Below are 25,868 nucleotides of genomic sequence, written 5' to 3' on the forward strand. Positions count from 1 at the left end.
GATATAGATAATTACCAAATACATTTTGACTAAATCAATAAGAACCATAAAAGCTATGCCAAGAGTCAAGTACGTAATTATAACATCTTTATTTTTGTATAGATTTTGGATTTGAATCTTCGGTATGTAATATGATATTTTTTGAAAATTAAATGTAATTTAATTGGTGTACGAGTGTATTAATAATCATAGGGTCTTTGTTAGTATATATCGTTCAATCAGAGTGTCAAAATTTGTTTATCATGTATTTTTTCTTTTTGATAATATACAGATAGACAATGCTCTATGAGTTGAGCTCATAAGCATTTTTTTTTAATTTTTAATTATATATATATGATATATTTTGATAACTCCCTTAATGCAAAGAGTAGTAGCATGTCCAAATGTAAGCCTTTTAGTGTGTCCATTTGGATTTCCCCTACTATTTTTATTTTCAAGTTAATTAACTTTTTTCCTTCAAAATGAACAAAAACTAAATATTGGGAAAGAGGAAGAATTAATACTAAATAGGTAAGAGCGAGCTTAGTTCAACGGTAATTGATATGACGATATTCATTGAAAGGTTTGATCCTCTATTATCACAGTTGTAGTAAAAAAAATTAAAATTAAAGAGAAAATATGAAAGAGAAAATATCGAGGAAAGAGGAAAATACAGAAAAATATGTATGTTTATTCCCGACCACTTATTTTAGTGCATGCCACACAATAATTCTAAAGAATATTTTTGAATATATTTTATTATATGATTGGATTACTCTTATCATAATAATAAATCCAACTTTACCAACGGATTCAACCTTAGTTTTTTTTCTTCTTTTCTGTATTTACTTGGAATAGAAAAAGTATATATTTCAGTTTCCAATAATTAAATGGATCGGATGACCTTAATTTACGATCAAAGATTAAGGCATACCAATCGTTTTCCTTGCATGTTTACATTATAAAATTCCAATGGAAATCATAAAACAATTGAGGACTTCAAAACAAAAGTAATGGAGTTCTCTTATAGACTTTCTCCATTGCTTTTGTTTTTCTTTTTACTTCAAACATCTGCCATTCCTACCAAAAAGGTAAGCATTTTTTCTCTCTCACATTTCCAATTCGGTTCTTGTTCTTCTCTAATGATCGAGAAATATGTTTATGACAATTTTTTTTCGTCATAAATCCCACATTTGTTATAGTGTTTTTCATTTTATTCTTTTTGGTGTAGTCTTACATTGTTTATTTGGGATTGCACTCGTTCGGATTGAACCCTTCAAAGTATGATGTTCAACGCGCGACAGAGTCGCAATATGATATCTTAAGTTCAGTCACGGGAAGGTATAATAATGTCTTCTTTTCAAAAATTTCATGCTAAAATAGTTTGATTATTAATTTGATTGTCTCTTTAATTGTTTTCTTTTCCTTGTCATATATAGCAAATTGGCAGCCAAAGAATCAATTATGTATTCGTACAGTAGATACATTAATGGTTTTGCTGCCGTACTTGATGAAAAAGAAGCCATGGCTCTTGCAAGTAAGAGTTCTTGCTTTCCATTTTTTTTTTAATTTTTGAAAAATTATGTGGATTTGGTAACTTTGCATTGTTTCTTCAATCTTTATTTAAAAAATGAGTGGAAAAATTGTATACACATTAAAAACTATTTAATTTTTGAAATAATTAGGTTTAGAAACATCATTTTCATCTATTGATTTGTCGGGTTGTTATTTGCATTTTAGGAGAGTTTAAAAAACAAAACTAAGTTTTGAAAACTAAAATAAGTAAACCCCATTTAGTAATTATTTCGTCTCTTTTTCTCTCAATTTCTTACGATGATTTACTATCTTTTTTTAGTACGAGAGTTGAATTCTAAGTAAAAAACCGAAAAAAATATTTAAAAACTACTTTTTTTTAGTTTTAAATTTTGGCTTGGTTTTTTGAAAACATGGGTAAAAAGTAGATAAAACCAAATGATTATCAAATGGGGTTGTAGTTTTTATTTTTAAAATTTGGCTAAAAATTCAAGTGAGTAAACGTAACAAAGATGAAAACCTTGGTAAAGAAGTCGTAAAGAAAACAAGAATAATTTTCAAAAGTAAAAATGATAAATCAAATAGTTACCAAACATGGTGTTAAAAAGTTGATTTAGTTTACCATTTTATTTTTCTAGAAATATAAATAAAGAATAATTTTATCCTTCTTACTTCTTTCCATGCATATATTATTATTTATAAATCTTAGAAAATTAAGTATAACTTGATTTCTTTTAGTATTTTATTTTAAAAAACAATAAAAATGATTATTTAATTTTTTTTGAGAAAAAGAAACCATAGCAAAAAAAAAAAAAAAATCAATATTTTCTTCTAAAGATATTATAAAAAAAGAGAACCTAGCAAATTCAAAATATTATCAAACAAGTCCTAAAGAACCGTACGTTCTGAACTCTCTTTTTGTATATAGTAATTTTCAGAATTTTGATTGATGTTTTACAAAATGTAACAGAGAATCCAAGCGTGGTGTCGGTTTTCGAAAATAAGGAAAGAAAATTGCATACAACAAAATCATGGAGTTTTCTTGGGGTGGATAGTGATGCAGGAATTCCCTCAAACTCCATTTGGAAAGCTGCAAGGTTTGGGGAAGATACAATTATAGGCAACCTTGACACGGGTTTGTTCTCTTCTTCTTTCTCTTTAAGAGACTATTTTTTTTCCGTTTAATTAGTTATTTAAAAAATACAAAATCCCATCTCAAAACTAATTCGTAATGGGAGTCGAGAAGAATAATCCATGTATTCATAAGGATGTCAATGATTATAATAGTTGTAATAATGACAAAGTTTTGTGGGATTATTTGAATGAAGGTGCTTGGCCAGAGTCCAAGAGCTTCAATGATGCAGGCTATGGCCCTGTTCCTTCAAGGTGGAGGGGAGCTTGTGACGGTGGCGCCAACTTTCGTTGCAATAGGTTTTTTTCTATTTTCTTTTTTTGAGTTAAAATTACCTTCCCTAGTTTTATTAATATTAGTTTTAAAACTAAGGTTTCGAATTGAAACTATAGATTATAATTTTCTTACATGACATGTTTTATTAGAATGTGGCGAAAAAAAAGCTTTGGATGAGTCGTTGTCTTCTCTTCTCCAATATTCTTTACCCTCTAGTTTTGTTGTTGTGATTGTAACAGAGTTGTGGGGATTAGAAGTCTATTTGTAGTCAAATTTCAAAAACAGAAACAAACTTTTTAATAACTACTTTTAAACATTGATAGATATGTGATAACAAAGTAAAAAAACTTATGACATATTTAGAATTGATTCTGAAACAACTAAAATCACTTTTTTTTTTTGTTCAAAATCACTTCAAAACATGTTTTTAATCATTTAAGTTCAGAATTTCTTACATTAAGGTCTCGCATATTTCCTTCCCATTTCTTATAACGATTTGCATCTTTGTTAAGCATAATTGTTGACTTGGTTTTTTAGACCATTGGTAAAAATGTACATAATGAAGGAAGAAATTTGGAGGTGAAATTAGTATCTATAGACTTAATTATAAAAAAAACCAAAAAACCAAAAATTAAATAATTCCCAAATGTAGCCTAAATTAATTTTGAAATGATTAAAGACATATTCCGGAATAATTTTGGATACAACTGAAATGATTTTAACCTTAGCAAAAACATGTGAGAAAAACCTAATTGAGATGACTCTTGTACACCTACTGATCCCACCGTCTCTAGTACTTTGTTTAAAAAAAAAGTATCTTTACTTGAAAATAGATGAGTTAAAAACAAGCTAAAATAAATACCAACTAAAACGAAACCTAAAATTCTTTGTTACATAAATTTCATTGAAAAATATTTGGGTATGGCACAATACAGGAAGTTGATTGGAGCAAGATATTTCAACCAAGGATTTGCAATGGCCAATGGTCCTCTCAACGTTAGCTTCAACACTGCAAGAGACAAAGAAGGCCATGGTTCACACACTTTGTCCACAGCCGGAGGCAACTTTGTCCCCGGAGCCAATATCTTTGGCTATGGCAATGGCACTGCAAAAGGAGGTTCCCCCAAAGCTCGTGTTGCTGCCTACAAGGTTTGCTGGCCTGCGCCTACTGGCGGTTGTTTTGACTCCGATATCCTAGCCGGTTTTGAAGCCGCCATAGGCGACGGTGTCGATGTTCTCTCTGTCTCTCTTGGTACTGGAGCTCAAGAGTTTGCTTACGACGCCGTTTCAATTGGGGCATTCCATGCCGTTCAAAAAGGAATCGTCGTGGTTTGCTCTGGAGGAAATGACGGCCCATCTCCTGGAACTGTAAGCAATGTATCTCCTTGGATGTTCACTGTTGCAGCTAGTACCATCGACCGAGATTTCGCCAGTTATGTCCTACTCGGAAACAAGAAGCATATCAGGGTAATCATACTCAACCTTCTCATAGTTTAAGAATTTTAATTAATCTTCATAGTTTGGTTAATTAAAGAAAAATATTTAGATGCATTTTGAGTTATATTTGTCCACCTAAAATATTTGTTTTTTTTTTCTAAAATTACTTTGCATGCATGTGCGGCACACATATATTTTTCTAAAAATATTTGTATATATTTTAGGTTGCACCCATCCCATGCAGCACATTGAAGTGCCTAATCATGATTTGCTAAAGGAAAAAAATTTCTTTTTCTATGAAAAAAGATATTTTAATATTTTTTTTCTTTTGTGATTGAAAGGGATGCAAATGTCATTCTTTTTATTAAAAAAATATACTTTTTTTTTTTTTTTTTTTTGTTATGTGGTTAGAGTGGACACAAAAAAAGCTTAAGCATAATGCATCAAGTATCACTCTTAATAAAATCTCTCACAACATTTTTAATTTAGCTCAAAATTTTTATAGCGTTATTCCATGAGATGTGTTTACTTTCAAAATTTTCCGTTATCTTCATCTCTCCAAACAATCTTCACATGTTAAATTAGACAACAAATCTAGTCTATCTGATTACAAAATTCTCAATTTAATCTCTATAATTTTTTTAAATCCTCACATTTTCATGTTTAATTTTAAAACGTTAAAATAGTATTCCCAAAGAAAATGTTTTTTTGATCCCAACTCATCTATTTCTAGAAGAAAAAAAAAAACTTGGGTGCAGAATAAAACCACGTCGATTAAGCATACCTAATCATTGCTCTTTGTAGAATACATGTCACATGTCTAAAGAAAATATTTCAAATTAGACACGACATTATCGTGCGTGGGGTAGACGTTTTGTGAGGCTTAACCAAACCATAATCAGAAAATATTTACTACAAAGTATTTTTGTATGTACTCGTGCTTTTAATTCACCTCAAACTTTACATATACAAGGGTTCAAGTCTTTCATCCAGTGGATTGCGAGGTCGTAAATTCTATCCTTTGATAAATGCTATAGAAGCAAAAGCTGCAAATGCAACAGACAGCCTTGCGTGAGTATTACCCTCCATTATTGTGAAGAAGAAACAATAACATAATTTGTGAAGAAGAAACATGACTTGAATTAACACAACTTTAACTTTGTTTGTTCAGGCAATTTTGTGAACAGGGATCACTTGATCCTGCAAAGGCAAAAGGGAAGATAATAGTTTGCCTTCGAGGAGAAAACGCAAGGGTCGAGAAGAGTTTCGTTGTTCTTCATGCTGGCGGCGTCGGTATGATTATGGTGAATGACCAGAAAGATGGATCAGGCACTTTGGCTGATGCCCATATACTTCCTGCTACTCATGTTAGCTACACCGATGGACTTTCTATCTCTCAGTATATTAAATCCACCAAGTAAGATCTCTCACCCTTTTCTTCACTTATTACTTTATATATATATCTTTAGTACGTTATAACAGAGGACGACTATCTTTAATGGTATGAAGTTTTTCGGGTGCATAATCATAATTGAAAAAATTAGAGGAAAATTACCTTGACCGAGTCAAATTGACAATGAAAGGAGTAAAACTTGTGTATCTTATCTAAAGAGTGTGAGATATCTCTCGTGGAATCCTGATCAACATGCTCTTCAAGGTGACAACTCTTTGCATTCAACCATTCTTGGATCAAATGGCTGTTTGGACTTCATGAACCTTGATACCATATTTGAGAAAACATAGATTGTATCTCAAAACTAATTGATTAGTGAGAAGTCTAGATTAACATGATATTCCTTTTTTTAACAAAATACAAGAGAATAGAAGATAGGTAGATACATTGGAATATATCAACTAGGTCGAAACATCCTTAACATGATATACATTAAGATGATAACTCTTTGGATTTACCATTCTTGGATCGAATACTTGTTTGAATTTCATGAACTCTGATATTTGAGAAAACATGGTTTTGTATTTTAAAACCAATTGACAATTAAAGAAGTAACATGTATATTTTATAGAGTGTGACGTCTCTCCATTTTTTCATTGTCATGTGACAAATATTTTTTTAATTGAAATATTTTTATTTTGTTTATTATGTATGTAAAATGATATGCATGTTTTTATACAGTATATTTGACCGTAAGAATTTCTAATTGTTATTTATTATGTCAATAGTAATATAGTGTAAAATTAGTCATGACAGTTTTAGAAAGTGTGGTTGAAACTCTTACCTTGACGTGGAATTAAAAAACTAAAAATAATTGTCACAAAAAAATGGTTACAATCATTTTTAAGTCTCATGGAATCTCAGTTTTCTTGTATCGTTTCATTTTATAAACAAGATCTTAGACTTAGGTAGTTATATATTATAAACAAAATGGAGTTGAAATGTTAATTATTTTGTAATTCTCTAAATGAAACCAGGACACCTGTTGCTTACATAACCCATGTAAAGACTGAGGTAGGAATTAAACCATCACCTGTCATGGCTGACTTCTCATCAAGAGGCCCTAATTCCATCACAGAGGCCATGCTCAAGGTTGATTTTTTTAACTTTTTTTTAACTCAATGAATTCACTTTTCACTGTTTCAAAAGTAATCTCAAACTCGATTTATCAATTCATGTGTTCTAACTCAAATCTTTATATTTCGTGTCTAGCCTGATATAACAGCACCGGGAGTGAATATAATCGCATCGGTCACGATAGATGCAACAGCAACGGACTCTCCATTCGACACGCGTCGGGTTCCTTTCAACGTTGAATCTGGCACTTCCATGTCTTGCCCACACATTTCAGGTGTTGCTGGCCTTTTGAAGACACTTTATCCCACATGGAGCCCAGCTGCTATCAAATCTGCCATTATGACTACAGGTTCATATTAAATTAGACTATAATAACCTATTTTAGTATCTGAACTTTTAAAATGTCTATTTTTTCGTTCTTAAATTTAAAGAAAATAACTATTTATCATCCTTGTCTTTGTTTTGCTTTGAATAAATTGATAGCATAACTTTGAGTGTATACGATTTAATATGCAAGTATGTATTCAAATCGCATTTGTGGAAGAAAGATTATTTCATTAGTGAATATCATACGGAAAAATAATAAATTTGATATCAAAATAAATATTTTGAAAGTTTAGGTCTACGTAAAATAACCAATTGATTTTTTATTTTTGTTTTTGAAAATTAAACTTATAACAAAAAAAAAAAATGGTTATGGGACTTTAACGATTGAAATAGTTGTTTTTTAGTCTTTAGAGACTAAAATTTATATTTTAAAAGTTTAGGGTTCAAAATAGAACCATTGGTTTTATTTGAATTCCCAAACAGTGTTTTTTATTATTCTGTTTTTAGTACAATTGATGTGGGGATTAGAACCATAAACTTCTTGATCGTCCTCATTATATGTCAATTGAGCTATGTAAAAAAAAAAAAAAAATTTAGTCCCCCTTTGATAACCATTTTATTTTTGGTTTTTGGTTTTTAGTTTTTGAAAATTAAACCTATTTTCTTCTCATTTGTTACAACGATTTGCATTAAGTACAATACTTGAATTCTTAGAAAAATTCCAAAAGACAAAAACAACTTCTTTAAAGCTATTTTTTTTAGTTTTCAAATCTTTACTTGGTTTTTTAAACTATTTATAAAAATTAGATAACAAAAGAAGAAATTTAGAGATAGAAACTGTGTCTATAGTCTTAATTTTAAAAAACAAAAACATCATACGAGACCTTATTGAAATAATTTTTTTTTTTTTTTTATAAATACATATAACAATCAGGACCAAAGTATTAGAACTAGTTTTAAGAGTCTATCGGTGATAGACTATATCGTTTATAAGCAGTCTATCAATAATAATCAATCATTAATAGGAGTGTTTATTAGTGATAAAATTCATAAATCATGGATAGATTTTACTATATTTGCAATTCTTTAAAAATATTGATATATACTTTATTATTAGCCCAAAATGTACTACCCATTACAATTACCCTCGTATAATTATATTAACGAGCATGTACTTCCCTTTTATCTATTAATATAATCCATTCACATTTGTTTTGCAGCCAAAACAAGAGACAACACTCAGCGAACAATATCGGACACCGCCAAAATGAAGGCAACCCCATTTGATTATGGTGCAGGACATGTTCATCCCAATAGTGCAATGGACCCCGGCCTCGTTTACGACACGACAATCGACGATTACTTGAACTTCTTATGTGCACGAGGCTACAACTCTGTAGCTCTCAAGAAATTCTATAACAAACCATTTATCTGCGCCAAATCATTTGCAATCACAGATCTCAACTACCCATCGATCTCGGTCCCAGAGTTGCGAATCGGTGCCCCAGTAACAGTCAATAGAAGAGTTAAGAATGTGGGAACACCAGGAACATATGTAGCACGCGTGAAGGCATCCCCGGCGATCTCAGTTTCAGTCGAGCCGAGTACGTTGCAGTTTAATAGTGTGGGTGAAGAGAAGGCTTTCAAGGTTGTATTTCAATACAAAGGAAAAGAACAACGTCAAGGACATGTGTTTGGGACATTGATATGGTCAGATGGAAAACATTTTGTTAGAAGTCCTATTGCAGTGAAATTGGGATGATGATCAACAACTTTATAATGTACTAATTTGTTACTACATGCGTTCTACGTACATATTATATGAAATTTAAAAAGAGAACTCAATCATAAAAGTTTAATCATACAACTTTTATTTATGAACGAGAGTATTTGAAAGAAAAAATTAAGCAAAGATTAAAAAATAAATATAAAAATAACTATAAAAAATATAAAAATAAAGATTTTAAAATCAAATATAAATCCAGCTTGTACAAATGATCTAATATAATAATCAAGATTTTAAAATTAAATTGGTTACAAATGATTTAATTTCTATGATGAAAATAAAATTACTTGATTATCTATATATCCATAAAATTTGAAGAAAAATATGTGTACATTATTATATGTTAAATAAAATAAATATTGAATATTTTTAAGAATAATACATACTTGTTTACTCAAAATATTTATTGATAGATTTTTTTACTATAACTTATTGTGAATCTACAGATGTCACCCAATTAGGTAAAATGTTATTCTTTGAAGGAAATTCAATTATGAGATATTTGGAGAGGATTTATTTTTAAAATTTAAACTTACTAATATAACGCGTTGCTTATTTATACTAAAGAACTAATAACCTCTAATTTAAATATTCGTTTTCAAATTAAAAATAATTATTTTTAATTTTTATTTGAATGATTTGATATACCTTAAATTGAAACCTTGATTTAAACCATTTTTTTTAATGTTGTGATAATCTTTTCTTATTTTTTTTTTTTTAAAATTATTGGAGGACATATTTACCCTATTAGTTAGTTTTAAACCTTAAACTAAAGAAAGATGTTTTTTTTTTAATTTGTTACAAATTTCATGATAATTATTAATTACTTTAGACTTGATTATAATCCTTTCTTATTTAAAAAATAACTATTGGATGATTTGATTACACTAATATTTTTCTATATTTTATTTAGGAAAATTATTTCAAATGGTAATCGATAGACACCGATAGAAGTCTATCAATGTCTGTCAACATTTATCATTCATAGTTCTAAAATTTTGCTATATCTAATAAATATTTTTGTTCATTTTTCTATATTTAAAATCAACCCTTTTATTTATGGGTCTTTTTTATTGGGTCCTATGTCCTAAAACTCGTGATTTGTAAACAATAAACTCATTCTATAAATCGATAAAGTTGCTATTGAATATATGAATTGCTTATTTCGTTTTAGAAATAAATCCAATAAACTAAAAGATCCATGACGACTATTACATGAGTACTTGAACTTTATGTGGAGACATAAGAGTGGACCGGGTTCGAGTAAATAGTCAAAATGATATATAGTAAACGAATAAGGTTGGGTGCCTTATTCTGGTAACACTATCGGATGCGGCCCACTCTATAGTTGTTACAAGGAGTTGTAAAGTGCTACAAACGAAGTGATCCTAATTCGTTCATGTTGTGACATGAGGAGTGGGGACATACTATGCAATAAGTTCGCATAAGATCGGACCAAGAAATAAGTCACTCTTCCTTTATAACACTATACACTATTTATTCGAGATTATCCTTAGATTTACATGGGTGAGGGTTGACTCAATAATGCCTAGCTGGGGACATAGAGTGCAAAATCCTCCTACATACTTTTAGGGATAGTAGATAGGTTGTTCCCTTAACTGCTGACTCTGGGTCTTGAACAAGGGGCCCCATCCTCTCATTGGCCTGAGAGGGATTCGATTTGATGATCGGATCACAAACCAATTGTTTATTAGAGGATCAATGAGACTTAAGGAATAAGAGGTAATATCGAGGATAAAACAACTTTTTGACCCAAATGTTATTACGAACAACCATTGAAGGGTTAACTTACTAATTATGGATATATCGAGTGGACACAATATATCTATAGTGAGGGAGTGCAACTACTGGGCTTTAGTGGAGTGACCCGGTAATTAACGAATGTGAGTTAATTTGGTGTAAGAGTTTAGTTAATTAATTTCAAATCTTTGGAGCCCATGATCGTAGATCTATTAGGTCATCTTACTAGCTCACAAATGGAATTAACCTTAGAATAGCGTGATAAGTTGATTTGAAACATTCAAATTCGAATTAAGGTAGTAATATAATTACACGTTTAATTTTGGAATTAAACGTAATTGAAGAATCGATTAATATATAAATATGATTTAAATATTAATTTCATGAATAGGGATTCATGATAATGGAATTGGTGACAAATTAATTTAATATTTGATATTAAATTAATAGAATTAATTAAATTATTTAATAAATTATTAATTATTAATTTTATTAGAAAAATTGATTATTGAATTAATTTTTGTAAAATTAATAAAATTTCAATTTTAATTAAAGAATTAAAATTAGAAAAAGTTTTGATTTTGAAAACCAATTTCAAAATTTAGAAAAAAAAAAAGAAAAGAAAAGAAAGGGAATTTGAAAAATTAAGAAAATCCCTTGGGATTTTCCCACTTTGAAGCAAGAAAACACCTTCTTATACACAATTCCACCACCAAATTCAAGAAGTAGCTGGAATCACATCAAGTGATTGGTTTTGCATGAAAGTCATGTAATAAAAACCACTCTTGATTGAGTGGAAAAGCTAATACAATTGTCGAATTGCTAAGTTTTTTTAAGGTTGAAGAAGTTGTTCTTCAACAAGCTAAAAAACCAGAAAACCTCTTCTCCAATTCCCAGTTCAATCTTGTTATGAGTCTCACAATATAATCTAAGACTCCTAGAGAATAGTAGGGAATCTCTAGTGGTGGTCCATAGCAAGAATTGGAGAAAATTGCAGCTAAAATTCGTGTTTGAAGAAGATCTTCACAGGTATGTGTTGAAACCCTTTTAATTCTCTATGAACATGCTTATTTTGATGTCAAAATTAAAAAATTAGAATGATACTATTTTCTTCCGCTGCATGTTTCTGCTTTCCAATATTTTTAAATATAAAAAATATTTAAAAATATTTACATTTCATAGCAAAATGTTCCAAAATTACAAGCATTTTTGGAACGTTTTGCTATAAAATGTAAATATTTTTGGGATTTTTGTATTTATAAAAATTTTTCTTTTATTTATTTTGAATTGGATAATTTGATTATTCTCTTAGTTTTAAAATATTACTTTAAACAAATATATTATTATTTTTATTTTTATGTAAAAAAATTATTCATTGAAAAATGATTATAAAAAAATTATTTGATCGTGCTCCAAGTTCTTTTTCAAATTTTAATTTAAATCAAAATATTATTATTCTTTTATGGTGACATAAACCCAAAATTATTCTCTTTTGTAGATTTGCCATGATCGTCAATTTGATTTAATTTTTTTTTTCAAAATTAAAAAGACATGAATTAGTGTGTAATTACAACAAATTTGAAAAGAGATAATTATTAAAAAGAAAAACATGAAGAATTTAATTATTCTAAACTCTTAAACTCATTTGTGTACATTTACAAAATTTAAAAAGTGAAGAAAAACTACAAAAACGTAAAACATAAAATTTTCGATCATCTTTGTATCTATTGAATCTACGTATGTATAGAAACAAATTACCAAGATGAGAACTCACATTAAAAAAAAAAAAAGAAAAAAAAGATAGATAAAAATGTGATATCTTCTCCTAGACCTAATGCCAACAAAATTTCTAAAAAAAAATCTTCAATATATGGGAACAATGTTACTAGTGATTAAATTAAAAATAATTAAAAAAAACTTCTTGAATATATAGGTAAAGATTTTTTTTTTTTCAAATCTACTCATTGACGTGAAAGCCAAAATAAATAAGGAAAGTTTTTTTTTTTTTTTTTACTTCTTTTAAAGTGAATGTACAGATAGTTTTTTTTCATAATTTATTTAATGATTTAAATGTAAAACTACAACCTATTAACTCAATAACTGATCACTAAAAGGGGCAAAAAGGGAAAACAAATATTTCTCCCCCATAATCCCTTTTAGATAATATAGATTTACTCTGCAATGTTTGGATATCATTAATAATTATTTTAATTTTTGGTAAGGACTCGTCGATTACTATTTTACTTTTTTTTTTTTTTTCTAGGTCCTTGTACAATAGCAAAATAAGACAAAAATATGGTAAATCTAGTAAAATTAAACTCTAAAATTACTAATTTATCTCTCACTTAAACTCATGGTCTACATCTATCGATGATATGTTGTAACACCCTAGACGCAAGATTAGGAATAGGATTTTGAATCCAAATTTGACCCCTGGATAGCCCCGACATTCTCTACATCCCCTACGACTTGACAACACCATCTTTGCTCGTCTTGAATTGCTTCTAAAAATGAAATCTATCTGCACAAACTAACACGAGTCATTTTAGTATGTTTTGTTCTCACTCACATGTTTCCTAGGAAACTCAAAGCCCACTTAACTTTAGAGTTCCTATATTTGAACAGTTTATCCTCCTTACGTGGCTACAAATATTGTCACTTCTTTTTTTGCCCTTTTTTCTTATTTCCTTTATGTTTTTTCTTATTTCTTTTTTTCCCCTAACATATACAAATTCAAAAGATAAACAGGTCCCTTTTATGCATAGAAATCTCTCTCTTATTCTTTTTATTATTATTATTATTATTGGGATTTTTCTATTTATAAGAATTTCTCATTTTATAAATGAATTTCAATTTTAAATAATATTATTTCAAATAATTAATATTAAATNTTATTGGGATTTTTCTATTTATAAGAATTTCTCATTTTATAAATGAATTTCAATTTTAAATAATATTATTTCAAATAATTAATATTAAATAAAATTCACTTCTTTAAAACTAATTTTAAATAAAATTAATTATAATAATTATTTCAATAAAATTAATTTTTAAATAAATAATTGAATAGTTTAATTAATTAAAAATAATTTAATATCAAATATTAAATTATTAAAATACCAATCTCGAACATGAATCTCTATTTATATGTATAATATTTAAATCATATTTAAATATTTTCAATTCTAAAAAATAAAACTATTAACTGTATCACATATAATTAACTCTTATCCCTAAATTGAATTTGAACGTTTCAAATTCTCTCATCACATTGTCCTAAGGTTTAGTTCGATTCGAGCTAGAGGGGATCTAATGAACCTATAGATCATGAGCTCCATTGATCCGAGATTAATTGACTAAACTCTTTAACCTAATTAACCAATATTCGTTAACTACGGAGATACTCCACTAAAGCTCAGTAGTTGCACTCTCCTCATTGTAGATATATTTCTGTCCACTTGATTTAACCATGATTAATAAATCGATCCTTCATATGTTGTTCATAATTACAGGTGGGTCAAAATTATTGTTTTATCCCTGTAATTACATCTTGCTCCTTATGTCCTACTGATCCTCTAATAAACAATTGGTCTGTGGTCCAACTAACAAATTGAGTCCTTCTCAGGCCAATGAGAGGGCAGGGCCTCTTGTTCAAGACCCAAAGTCAACATATAAGAGAACAATCTATCTATAGGTAGGAGCGAATTTCATCTTGCAGGACTATGTCCCCAGTTATCTACCCGGTTTTATCCCTAAAATGGGAGACTTATTGAGTTAGTGATTATGAGCCACTCTCACCCATGTAGATTAAAGGATAATTCTAAATAAACAGGAGTTCATAGTTAGCTCAGGTTTAATATCAAGTTATCTAGGTCATCGAATTGAAATAGTTGATGTTAATAGTAAACGGTGTTATAAAGTAAAAGTGACTATCTCGTGGTCCAGTCTTATGCAAACTTATTGCAGAGGATGCCCCCACGTGCATGTCTCCACATGAGCGATTCAAAATTACATTGTTTGTATCAAATATAAAGTGGACTAGTGTCCCTAGGATAAGGTATCCAGCCTTATCCTTATACTATAGATCGTTTTGGCTATATACTTGAACTTGATCCACTTTTATGTCTCCACATATAGTTCAAGAATTCATGCTATAGCTAGGAGTTCTTAGTTTATTGGATTTAGGATTTTTAAAGGTGCAATTCACATATTCAATAACAATTTTACTAAATAAACCTCAATAACATATTTATTGCAAAATAGAATATGTTTAATATTTACAAACTACAAGTTTTAGAACATAAAACCCAACAAACTCCACTTGGACTAAAACTCCAGTGGGGTCACATGCATACAATATTGAATGTGAGAGAAAAAACATAAATACAATAAACTAGGGCATCACATACCCATAGCTTCTCCCACTTGCCCTAGATTTACATAACTCGTAGTCTTAGACTCACTAAGTGACCCTCAAACACTTTAGACGTGAGGACCTTTGTAAACGAATTAGCAATGTTGTCTTTTGAGGCTATCTGATGGACGACTAAATCTTCTCGATGCACTATCTCTCTGATGAGATGATATTTGCGCTCAATGTGCTTCCCACGTTTATGGCTTCTGGGTTCTTTAGAATTTACAACTACTCCACTGATATCAAAATAGAGTGTGATAGGCAGATGCATGTTTGAAACCACTTCCAAATCGGTTAAGAACTTCCTAAGACATACAATCTCCTTCTCCACTTCATATGCAGCCACGTACTCAGCTTCTATGGTAGAGTCAGCAATATAACTTTGCTTAATACTTATCCAAACTATAGCTCCTCTGTTTAGAGTGAATACTGATCCTGATGTTGATTTCCTTGAATCTATATCGGTCTGAAAAATTAGAGTCAGTGTATTCTGTAAGGATCAAATCCTTAGTGTTGGGTTTTATACCCCAAAACTTGTAGATAGTAAACATTATTAATTGACCGTCATCAATAAAGAGTATCGATGTTAATTCAATAAAGGTTATTGTTTGTGTTGTTTGTCTATTTTGTCTTAATAACCCTAAATCCAATAAATTAACATCCAAGGTTGTCCTATGAGTCTTGAATTTTACATGGAGACATACATGGATCAATGTTTAAGACACAACCTAAAAGGTCTATGATATAGGAATAACACTGGGTACCTTATCCTTGTAACACTATAGTATGACCCACTTTGTATTTGATACAAACGCAATGATCCAATGCGTTCGTGTAGATGACTGTGGAGATATCCTATGCAGTGAGTTTGCATAAGATTGGACCACAAAGTAGTAACTACTAGATGTAACATCGTTAACTAGTTAGGTTCCTATTTGAATTGGATGATCTAGGAAAATTAGTCTTAATCCCGAATATATTATGAACTTCTGTTCACGACGAATTACCCTTTGACTTGTATTGGTAAGGATGGCCAAATCGCCAACCCAATATGCCTACCATCTTGGGGACAAGACCAAGTGGAGAACTGGGAACATAATGATACAAGATGGAATTCACTCATTTTCACCTTAAGGGTAAGTAGATGAGTATTTCCTTATGTGGTGTGTCCGGGACTTGAACATAGGGTCTTACCCTCTTATTGGCCCGAGACGGGTTTCTGTTTATTAGTTAGACCATAAATAGGTTGTTTATTAGAGGAACACTAGTGCTTAAGAACTCAAAGGTAACCCAGGGGTAAAACGATAATTTGATCCAGTTGGTGTTATGAACACTCGTGAAGGACTAACTTGCTGGTATTGGTTTATATCCATTGACACAAAATTATATCTTTAGTGGGAAGAGTGCAATTGTGGGTCTATAGTAGAGTATACCTATAGTTAATGAATATTAATTAATTTGATTAATGGGTTTAGCAAATTAATCTCATATCGTTGGAGCTTCTGATCTACAAATCCACTAGATCCCCTTGTTAGCTCACTAGAAGATACTTAAAAGGGATAATTTGAATTGTTCAAATTAATTTGAGGAAACTATATATTAATGTGATTAATATATAATTAATAATGAATATGATCTATAGTTAAATTGGAAAGTAATATTTGAATAAGATTGAAATTAATTAATTCAAGTGAATTAGATTTATAAAAAATTAATTAATAGGGAGGTATTACACATATACATGTGATGTATGTGATAATTAAATATATACATTAAATTGGGTTTAATATATAGTTGGTTATTTTAAATTATGAAAATTAAAATTAAATAAGTATAATTTAATAGGGCTAATTAATTAAATAAGTTTTATTTAATTAAATGGGTCAATTAATTAAACAAGTGTTATTTAATTAATTACCTAAAAGGAAAATATATATTAGGAAAAGGAAAATATATTAGGGAAAGACCTTGGCCCTTCCCTATATAAAGACCTCCCTATGGCCCTTTACAAAACATACAATAAAGTCTCATTTAGAGAAACTCTGACAATACACAACTAACTAGTGTTATTGTACATAATTTTTTTTAGCCTCTCTACTCTCCAAGAAACACTATTCTCCTCTCCCACTCCGAATAGTTGGATACCACCTATCCTCTATTGGAATTGTAAAAGAATAACGAGGTCTCTCTCGTAGTAGTGTTCGAGATCGTTCAAGAAGTTGTTTATAATCAAGACCGTTTGGAGATCCATTCGTTGGAACCTTGGAGAGACTTGTTTGTGGCATTAAGGAATCTAAAAAGGTAAGAATCATTCTAATCCTTTCCCTAAAAGCATGCTAATTTACGTGTTTATTTATTCTATTTAGTGCAATGATTTTGTTTAATGTAAAATCGAATTGCGGGATTCAAGACATTCTTCATCGGAACGCTTCTGCTACGAGATCCGATCCCTACACTTAGTACCATATACAAGCATATAGTCCCTCGTTATCCGAAGATAATTGAGGATATTTTTAACGGCAGTCCAATGATCATATCCTAGATTGGACTGAAACCTACTGGCAATCCCATTACATAGCATATGTCAGGTCATGAACATAACATAACATAACATACATCAGACTACCAATAGCTGGATGTATAGGAAATACGTTTCATATCCTCAACTTTTTGAGTTGTCTTAGGACACTACTCCTTTGACAGATTAATTCCATCCTTGAAAGGTAACAAACTCCTTTTGGAATTCTTCATCTCATACCTATACAACAACTTGTCTATATATGATGCTTAAGACAAGGCTGATGTTTTGTTCTTGCAATTCTGAACTATTTGAATTCCTAAAACATACTGAGTTTTACCCAAATCTTTCCTTTGGAATTGGGTTGCTAGCCACTGCTTGACATCAATTAGGTATCCTACATCATTCCCAATGAGTAGGATATCATCAACACACAATACTAAGAAAGCTACAGTTTTGTTGATAATCTTCTTGTAGACACAAGGTTCTTCAATATTCTGTTCAAAATCATAAGATTTGATCGCAGTGTCAACCTTATATTCTAGGATCTAGATGCTTGTTTCAACCCATAAATGGATCGTTTTATTTTGCAAATTTTTTGCTCTTGACCCTGTTCAATGAACCCCTCTTGTTGAGTCATATAGATACTCTTTTCAAGATTACCATTTAGAAAGGCTATTTTGACATCCATTTTCCAAATTTCATAATCATAAAAAGTAGCCATGGACAAGAGTACTCTAATCGACTTTAGCATGGTAATAGGAGACAAGATTTTTTCATAGTTCACCCCCTCTCTTTGGGTATAACCTTTTGCCACTAGTTGAGCCTTAAAGGTTTGTACCGAACCAGCTTGGTCTCATTTCCTTCTGTTGATCCATTTACAACCAATAGATTTTATCTTATCCGACTAATCTACAAGTTCCCATACCGAATTGAAGTACATATACTCCATTTCGAGGCCCATAGCTTTGATCCATTGGTCTCGGTCTACATCATTCATTGCCTGTTTATAGGTTAATGGATCCTCAATGCCATCTTCAGGTATGACAACTTGAGTTTCTGTTAAACCCATATCGGTTGGGCTGTTGATAACCTTCCCACTACGTCGGGGCATTCTCAACTCTTGAGAATGATGGAACTGATAGAAGTACCAACTCCATCAGCAACTCTTGTTGAAGGACTGACCTGATCAACAACTCTTGTTGGATTACTTGTAGCTTGTTTGAAAATTTCATTCAATACTAGTTTGCTGCGAAGTTGATGATCACTCATGTGGTCTTCCTCTAGCTATCGTAGCTGACGGAGATGTTGAGGATCCATTGTATTACAAGAAGGAAATGAAAGATGTTGGCAAGGATGAATGGATTAAAACTATAGATCTCGAAATGGAGTCTATGTATTTCAATTCGGTTTGGGATCTTTTAGATCAACCTGATAGAGTTAAATCTATAGCTTGCAAATGGATATACAAGAGAAAATGGGGTGTTGATGGGAAAATGCAAACCTTCAAGGCTAGACTTGTGGCAAAGGGTTATACCCAAGTTGAAGGAGTCAACTATGAGGAGACTTTCTTACCTGTTGTCATGTTGAAGTCTATTCGAATACTCCTATCCATTGCCTCATATTAACTATGAGATTTGGCAAATGGATGTCAAGACTGCTTTTCTGAATGGTAATCTTGAGGAGACCATATATATGGAGCAACCTGAGGGATTCATAACTCAAGGTCAAGAGAAAAAATTTTGCAGGCTTGATCGGTCCATTTATGGATTGAAACAAGCTTCTCGGTCTTAGAATATAATATTTGATACTACAATCAAATCTCATGGCTTTAATCAGAATTTTGATGAGCCTTTGTGTTTACAGGAGAATCATCAATAGTTTAGTATATTTTCTTATGTTATATGTAGATGATATCCTACTCATTGGGAATGATGTAGGTCTATTGACTGGAATTAAAAATTGGCTAGCGACGCAATTCCAAATGAAAGATTTGGGATAGGCACAATTTATTATGAGCATTCAGATCTTTAGAGATCGAAAGAACAAATCGTTGGCCCTGTCTCAGACATCGTACATTGACAAGATGCTTGTCATGTTTTCAATGCAGAAATTCAAGAAAGGCTTGCTCCCTTTTAGGTATGGAGTTATTTTGTCTAAGGAACAATGTCCTAAGAAACCTCAAGAGTTTAAGGAAATCAGACTGTTGATAGCCTGATGTATGCGATGTTACGTACTAGATCTAACATCTACTATGCGGTGAGGATAGTTAGTAGATATCAGTCTAGTCCAGGATTTGATCACTGGATTGCCGTTAAGAACATCCTCAAGGATCTTCGGAGAACGAGGGCCTACATGCTTGTGTATGGTTCTAATTGATCCTTATAGGATACACGAATTCTAATTTCTAGAATGATAAGGATTTTAGGAAATCCACATTAGGATAACTGTTCACTCTTAACGAAGGAGCAGTAGTCTAGAGAAGCACCAGGCAGAAATGCATTATTGACTCCACTATGAAGGCTGAGTATGTAGCAACTTATGAAGCTGCTAAGAAAGTTGTATGGCTCAAGAAGTTCCTGACCGATCTGAAAGTGATTGCAGACATGTCTAAGCCCAATACTCTTTATTGTGATAATAATGGTGTTGTGGCTAATTCTTGAGAGCCTAGGAGTGACAAACGTAGGAAGCATATAGGGGGAAGTATCATCTCATTCGAGAGATTGTGCATCGAGGGGACGTGATTGTCACACAGATAGCTTCGGCGTACAACGTTGCAGATCAATTTTCAAAGGCCCTCACGACTAAGATGTTTAAGGGTCACCTGCAAAGTATGGGTCTACGGGACATGTCACATCTAGTCTAGGGTAAGTGGGAGATTTTGTACTCGTTGCATTTTATGCCCCAGTTTCTTGTTTTGTGTAATTTTATATTATTATGACTTTTATAATGTACACCTCACTAGCTTTAGGAAAAGTGGGAGATTGTTGGGGTTGATTCCCTAAATCTCTTGGGTCTTGTAGTTTGTAATTGTAATGTACAAATGATTTATTTATTTAATAAAATCTGATGTATTTTATAAGATATTAAGTAGCATTCTCCCACAAAACCAATAAACTAACATCTAAGGTTATCTTTTGTAGCTTAAACATATACATTTAGAGACATACAAGTGGATCGTGTTTAAGTGATAACCTAAATGGTCTGTAGTAGATGGATAAGGCTGGGTACCTTATCTTGGTGACACTATGAATACGACCCACTTTGTAGACATTACAATTGTTGTAAAGTGCTACAAATGACATGATTCTGATCATTCATGTAGAGACATATGAGTAGGAGTGTTCTATACAGAAGGGTTTGTATAAGATCGGACCACGAAATCAATAGCCTCATTATATAATGCCGTTAATAATCGAGACTTACATTTCACCAGGATGATCAGGTGACATGACTTGAATCCTGAGTGAATTGTGAACTCTTACCTATGAAGGCGGTTCTTTGATTTGCATGGGTGAGAGTGGCCAGAACACCAACTTAATAAGACTACCATTTTGAAGATTCGTCTAATTGAGGAGTTGGGAAAACATTTACACAAGATGAAATTCACTCTTTCCCTAATGTGGGGGTAAGTAGATAAATTGCTCCTTTAAGGGCTGATTTCGAGGCTTGAAATGTGATGTCACACTCTCTCTTGGCTCGAGATGGGTTTGGTCATAGTTAGACTACGACTTATTGTTCATTAGAGGGATCAGTGGTACTTAAGAAGTTAGATGTAACTACAGGGACAAAACGATAATTTTGGTCTAGCTGTACTTACGAGCAATTTGTGAAGGGTCATCGCATTGTTGACTGGTTATATCCAATGGACACAAAAATATATCTGTAGTGCAAAGAGTGCAGTTGTCGGTCTTTAGTGGAGTGACCGACAGTTAATGGATGTTGGATAATTTAATTAAAGGAGTTTAATTAATTATCCAATTACCATTAGAGCTTTAATTTACAAACGCGTAAGGTCCATTCTGTAGCTCAACAGGGATTATAGAGAATTAATTTTGGATTAATTTGAATTGTTCAAATTAATTGAGGGAATTAATTATATTTGATATAATGAATTTAAATTAATTATATGTGATATAATTATTATAATGTATTTGATACATTATATAAAGTTTATTTTGAGAGGAATTAAATATTTGAATATGATTCAAATACTTATTATATGGATGAGATTCATATAATTAAATTTAATATGACTTGGATTTATATTAAATACCATGCATTATTGAGAGAAATAAAAACTATAGGTTATATTGTATTTGATACAATATGAACTATAAGTTATGTGTTATATTTGATATAACATATAGTTATATATATATAATAAGTTAGTTATTGTATATATATTTTTAATTTATTAAATTAAATTTTAAAATTAAAAAGAGTTACAACTTCCCTCCCCTTAATTTTCTCTCAGAAAATCGTGGTGTATGGGGGGTGGCCTTACGATTGCTTCTTCTTCTTCACAATAGAAGAACACAAAAGGTTTGTGTATGTTTTTTCTAGAAGATTTCTCCCAACCAAAAAGTCCTCTCCTCTCAAATCCTCCCCCTCTTCCAAGATCATAGCAGTACCCACACACTCGTGCTAATTCTCAACCCCAATGGAGAATACAAAGGAAAATTTTGTGGTGGTGGCCATTTTGGTTTTTCGTTCATGAACACTTGTGGAGAGAAGATCGTGAAGAATTATTGACTTCAAGGGTAAGTAAGATCCAAACCCTAACTCACCTTCTCTATTTAATTTCTAAAAGCATGTTGTAAAATTCTATAAAATGCATATTAATATTCTCTATATTTTTAATTATGTGAAATTTGAAAATTGGGAATGATTCCTATTTCCGTTATAGACCTCACAATCCTTCAATTGGTACCAGAGCAGCATTCTTGGTCCTAATTTTATTTTTCCAGAATTAAAATTCAGTTTATGGTGGGTCGCATTCTGTAATTTTGTTCATGATGATGAATGAATGAATGGTTTGCAATTTATGGATGTTTTCGGGATTGATTTATAGCTGTACTGCTTTTGTTTACAAATTTGGTTTGTAAGGGCCCATTGTTTTGGGCATAATTATTACAATCAAGTCTTTAATTCATTGTTAGTGTCATTCGTGAATTTTTCGATGACATTCTGGTGAAAACGAGGTCCAAATCAGAGCAAAAATGATGGAATTCGCGGCTGCACAATAGGTGACTGTACAACAGCGTTGCAACACTGTACCCTCAACGCTATGACCTAGTGTTGCAAGAAAAATATTTTCATTCGCCTTTTCACAGTGTTTCAACGTTGTGCCCTAGCGTTGCAATGCTGTGAAGAGGTGGGCAAAATATTTTCGTTGCAATGCTAGGTCACAACATTACAATGCTCCGATACAGAGAGAATGTGCGGTTCGCGCTCGATTTGGTTCGTGGTTCGGCTTGTTCACGTCCGGTTTGCTTGGTTTGAGTGGTTCGGTTCAAACAGCTCTCTTGTTGTAATAGTTAGTTTTTAATTAATTTAATTAATATAAATGTTATATTAATTTAATTGATGGTTTAGGAGTCCAATCCTGGTCCATAATTGTTCCTTAAATTATGTATTTGATGTATGATTTATTTTTATTAATATATCTCATAATATATGTCATATAATAAAATTCCATTATAGATTATGCATTAATCATGCATTATGAATATTATAAATGTTATAATATAGTTGCATGATTTATTTTATAGCATGCTATGCATCATATAATATAAGTGTTATAATATATGTTTACATGCATAATAACATTGTTATGCATCATTTTGTATTATAAGAGTTATAATACATAGTTGGATGTATTTATGAATGCTATTATTTTTATTTCATTACTTTAGTATATAATTGTTATGTATGTAAGTAATGAAATGGAGATTGCATGAAACATGACACTGTTTTAAATAATTTTATAAATGTTATAATTTTACTAAGTATGTCATTAAATGCAATGTATGATTTTATAATCATTATAATTAAATGAAATTAGAAATTAAAATAAATAATTCATAATTGCATGCAAACTTAGATTAAAATCATTTTTTAAATAGTTTAAATATTATTCACATAGACCTAAGATCACTATATTTCTAATATGACTAGAAATTAGTTTAATCTTTTAAACAGTTTAATAAGATCAAATTGGTTTTAATAAAAGATTAAAATCGTAGCAAATGTATTTATAAGGGACCTTTATCTAAGACTAATTCTATCTAGGCTGATGTATTTAAGTTGACGAAAATAAAACACCCCTACTTGGAAACTACTTGAAATGTGAATTAGATAGATTTGCTACAAGTATGCAATTGTTGATTAAAGTTTGTTAAAATGTTTAATGAACATTAATCAAAATTGTTTAACTATCCAACGTAAATGTTACTCTTAGGAAAATTTAAATAATCACTTAGTAAAAATAATTAGCCGTATTTTTCAAAGTTAAATTAACCCTAGGTAAAACATCCGTAGGAGGAAAATGAGGTGTATGATACTTCATTTTTTTTTCTTTTCACGTTTCTCCCTCATAGTTCACATCGTGAGATCTATACTCGCCCTCGAGGAACCTTTACTTGTGTCCCTCTACGGGTGGTGTTTGTATAGGTCAATATGAAGGTGAATGTAGAGAGTGTTTATAGTAAGTGGGAGTGGGATGCGAGTGGGACGTGTGTCAATCATCCCACGGTCTTTCTCATTAGTTTGTGGTAATTTTTCATGCTCGGCCTCGAGACACCTTTTTTTGTGTCCCCCATACAAATGACATTTGCATGACTCTTCACTCAAACTCCAGAAATGGATGGGATTGCTTTAGTTTTTGCCCCAATCGGTTTTTCCCTATAGTTGGCTCATTGGGATGGAACTCTAGAATCTAAAAAAATGGGTTACATTTACAAGAAAATGTTAAGCTAGTTAACGATTTCTGGACCTAAAAATGGTGACTAATATTTATAGGAACAAGAAGTTGTTCTGTATATTGGTTGAGATGGTCTCAATTCAGTGAAATGATACCTGATCACTCTACGGTAGCTTTTACCTTGCCTCACTGAAACATAATTGCAAAATAGATGTCACATAAGATGCATTAAATTATTTAGCTAAATTTTATTGGTTTTTTCTATTGGGTAATGCATGAATACTAATATAAATAAATTGTAAGTTTCAGCAATTTTTCCAAAATGACTTCCGCAACATTAAATATGCTCGCCGCCGAAAAATTAACTAGCAATAATTACATCATTTGTAAAAACACTATTAATAAAGTTCTAATCATCAATGATTTAAGATTTGTCCTGGTGGAGGAATCTCCTCTAGTCCTTGCTCAAAATGTTGCTTGAAACGTTTGAGAGGCATACGAGCGCTGGGTAAGGGAAAATGAAAAGTCCTGAGCGTATATCTTGGAAAGCCTTTCTGAAGCTTTGGCCAAGAAGCATGAGCCCATGTCCACTTCCTGTGAGATCATGGAGTCCATGCGGGGAATGTTCGGACAACCAGCCGCTCAGCTCAGGCATGATGCTTTTACATTCATTTTCAATGCCCATATGCAAGAGGGGGCCTCTGTTCGATAACATATTCTAAACATGATGGTCCACTTTAATATGATAGAGATGAATGAGTCTGTCATCAATGAAGCCAGTCAGGTTAGCTTCATCCTAGAAACTTTACCTGAAAATTTACTATAATTCCGTAGCAATGCTGTTATAAACAGGATTGACTACAACCTGACCACTTTGCTCAATGAGCTGCAGACTTTCCAATCATTGATGAAAGTCAAGGAACAGAAAGGCTAGGAAAATGTTGCCTCGTCCTCCAAAAAGTTCTTCAGAGGTTTGACCTTTGGAACTAAGTTGTGTCTTCCTCTTCTCAGCACCAAAAAGTGGAAGAAGAAGAAAGGTGGAAAGGGGAAAGCTAACACATCAGCTGCTTCCCAAAAGGTTAAGAAGGCCAAGGTTGCAAATGGAATATGTTTCCATTGTAACTAAGAGGGACATTGGAAAAGGAAACCCAAATACTTGACAGAAAAGAAGAAGGCTAAGCAAGATAAATACAATTTACTTGTTTTGGAGACTTGTTTGGTGGAGAATGACGATTCAGACTATATATTAG

The 25,868-nt window shown here is 31.4% G+C and overlaps 1 protein-coding gene across 1 annotated transcript; it reads left to right on the top strand.

Moving 5' to 3' along the window:
• The first annotated feature begins 988 nt into the window (after positions 1-988).
• LOC120091659 (subtilisin-like protease SBT5.3) lies at positions 989-8,976 on the top strand. The gene is made up of 11 exons (XM_039049758.1): positions 989-1,070; positions 1,211-1,320; positions 1,419-1,516; positions 2,483-2,647; positions 2,841-2,943; positions 3,856-4,387; positions 5,331-5,428; positions 5,529-5,774; positions 6,788-6,902; positions 7,023-7,236; positions 8,435-8,976. Exons 1-11 carry the CDS (start codon positions 993-995, stop codon positions 8,974-8,976), a joined length of 2,301 nt encoding a protein of 766 aa, XP_038905686.1. The 5' UTR covers positions 989-992.
• The last annotated feature ends 16,892 nt before the right edge of the window (positions 8,977-25,868 follow it).

The sequence above is a fragment of the Benincasa hispida genome, chromosome 11 (assembly GCF_009727055.1).
Source record: "Benincasa hispida cultivar B227 chromosome 11, ASM972705v1, whole genome shotgun sequence".
Classification (NCBI taxonomy): Eukaryota; Viridiplantae; Streptophyta; class Magnoliopsida; order Cucurbitales; family Cucurbitaceae; genus Benincasa; species Benincasa hispida.

Bases quoted from the DNA above. Each gene is read 5' to 3' on its own strand.
- LOC120091659 (XM_039049758.1), top strand. From the start codon at position 993: ATGGAGTTCTCTTATAGACTTTCTCCATTGCTTTTGTTTTTCTTTTTA. The intron at 6,903-7,022 runs GTTGATTTTTTT...TTTCGTGTCTAG, and splicing joins TCACAGAGGCCATGCTCAAG to CCTGATATAACAGCACCGGG. The intron at 7,237-8,434 runs GTTCATATTAAA...TTTGTTTTGCAG, and splicing joins ATCTGCCATTATGACTACAG to CCAAAACAAGAGACAACACT.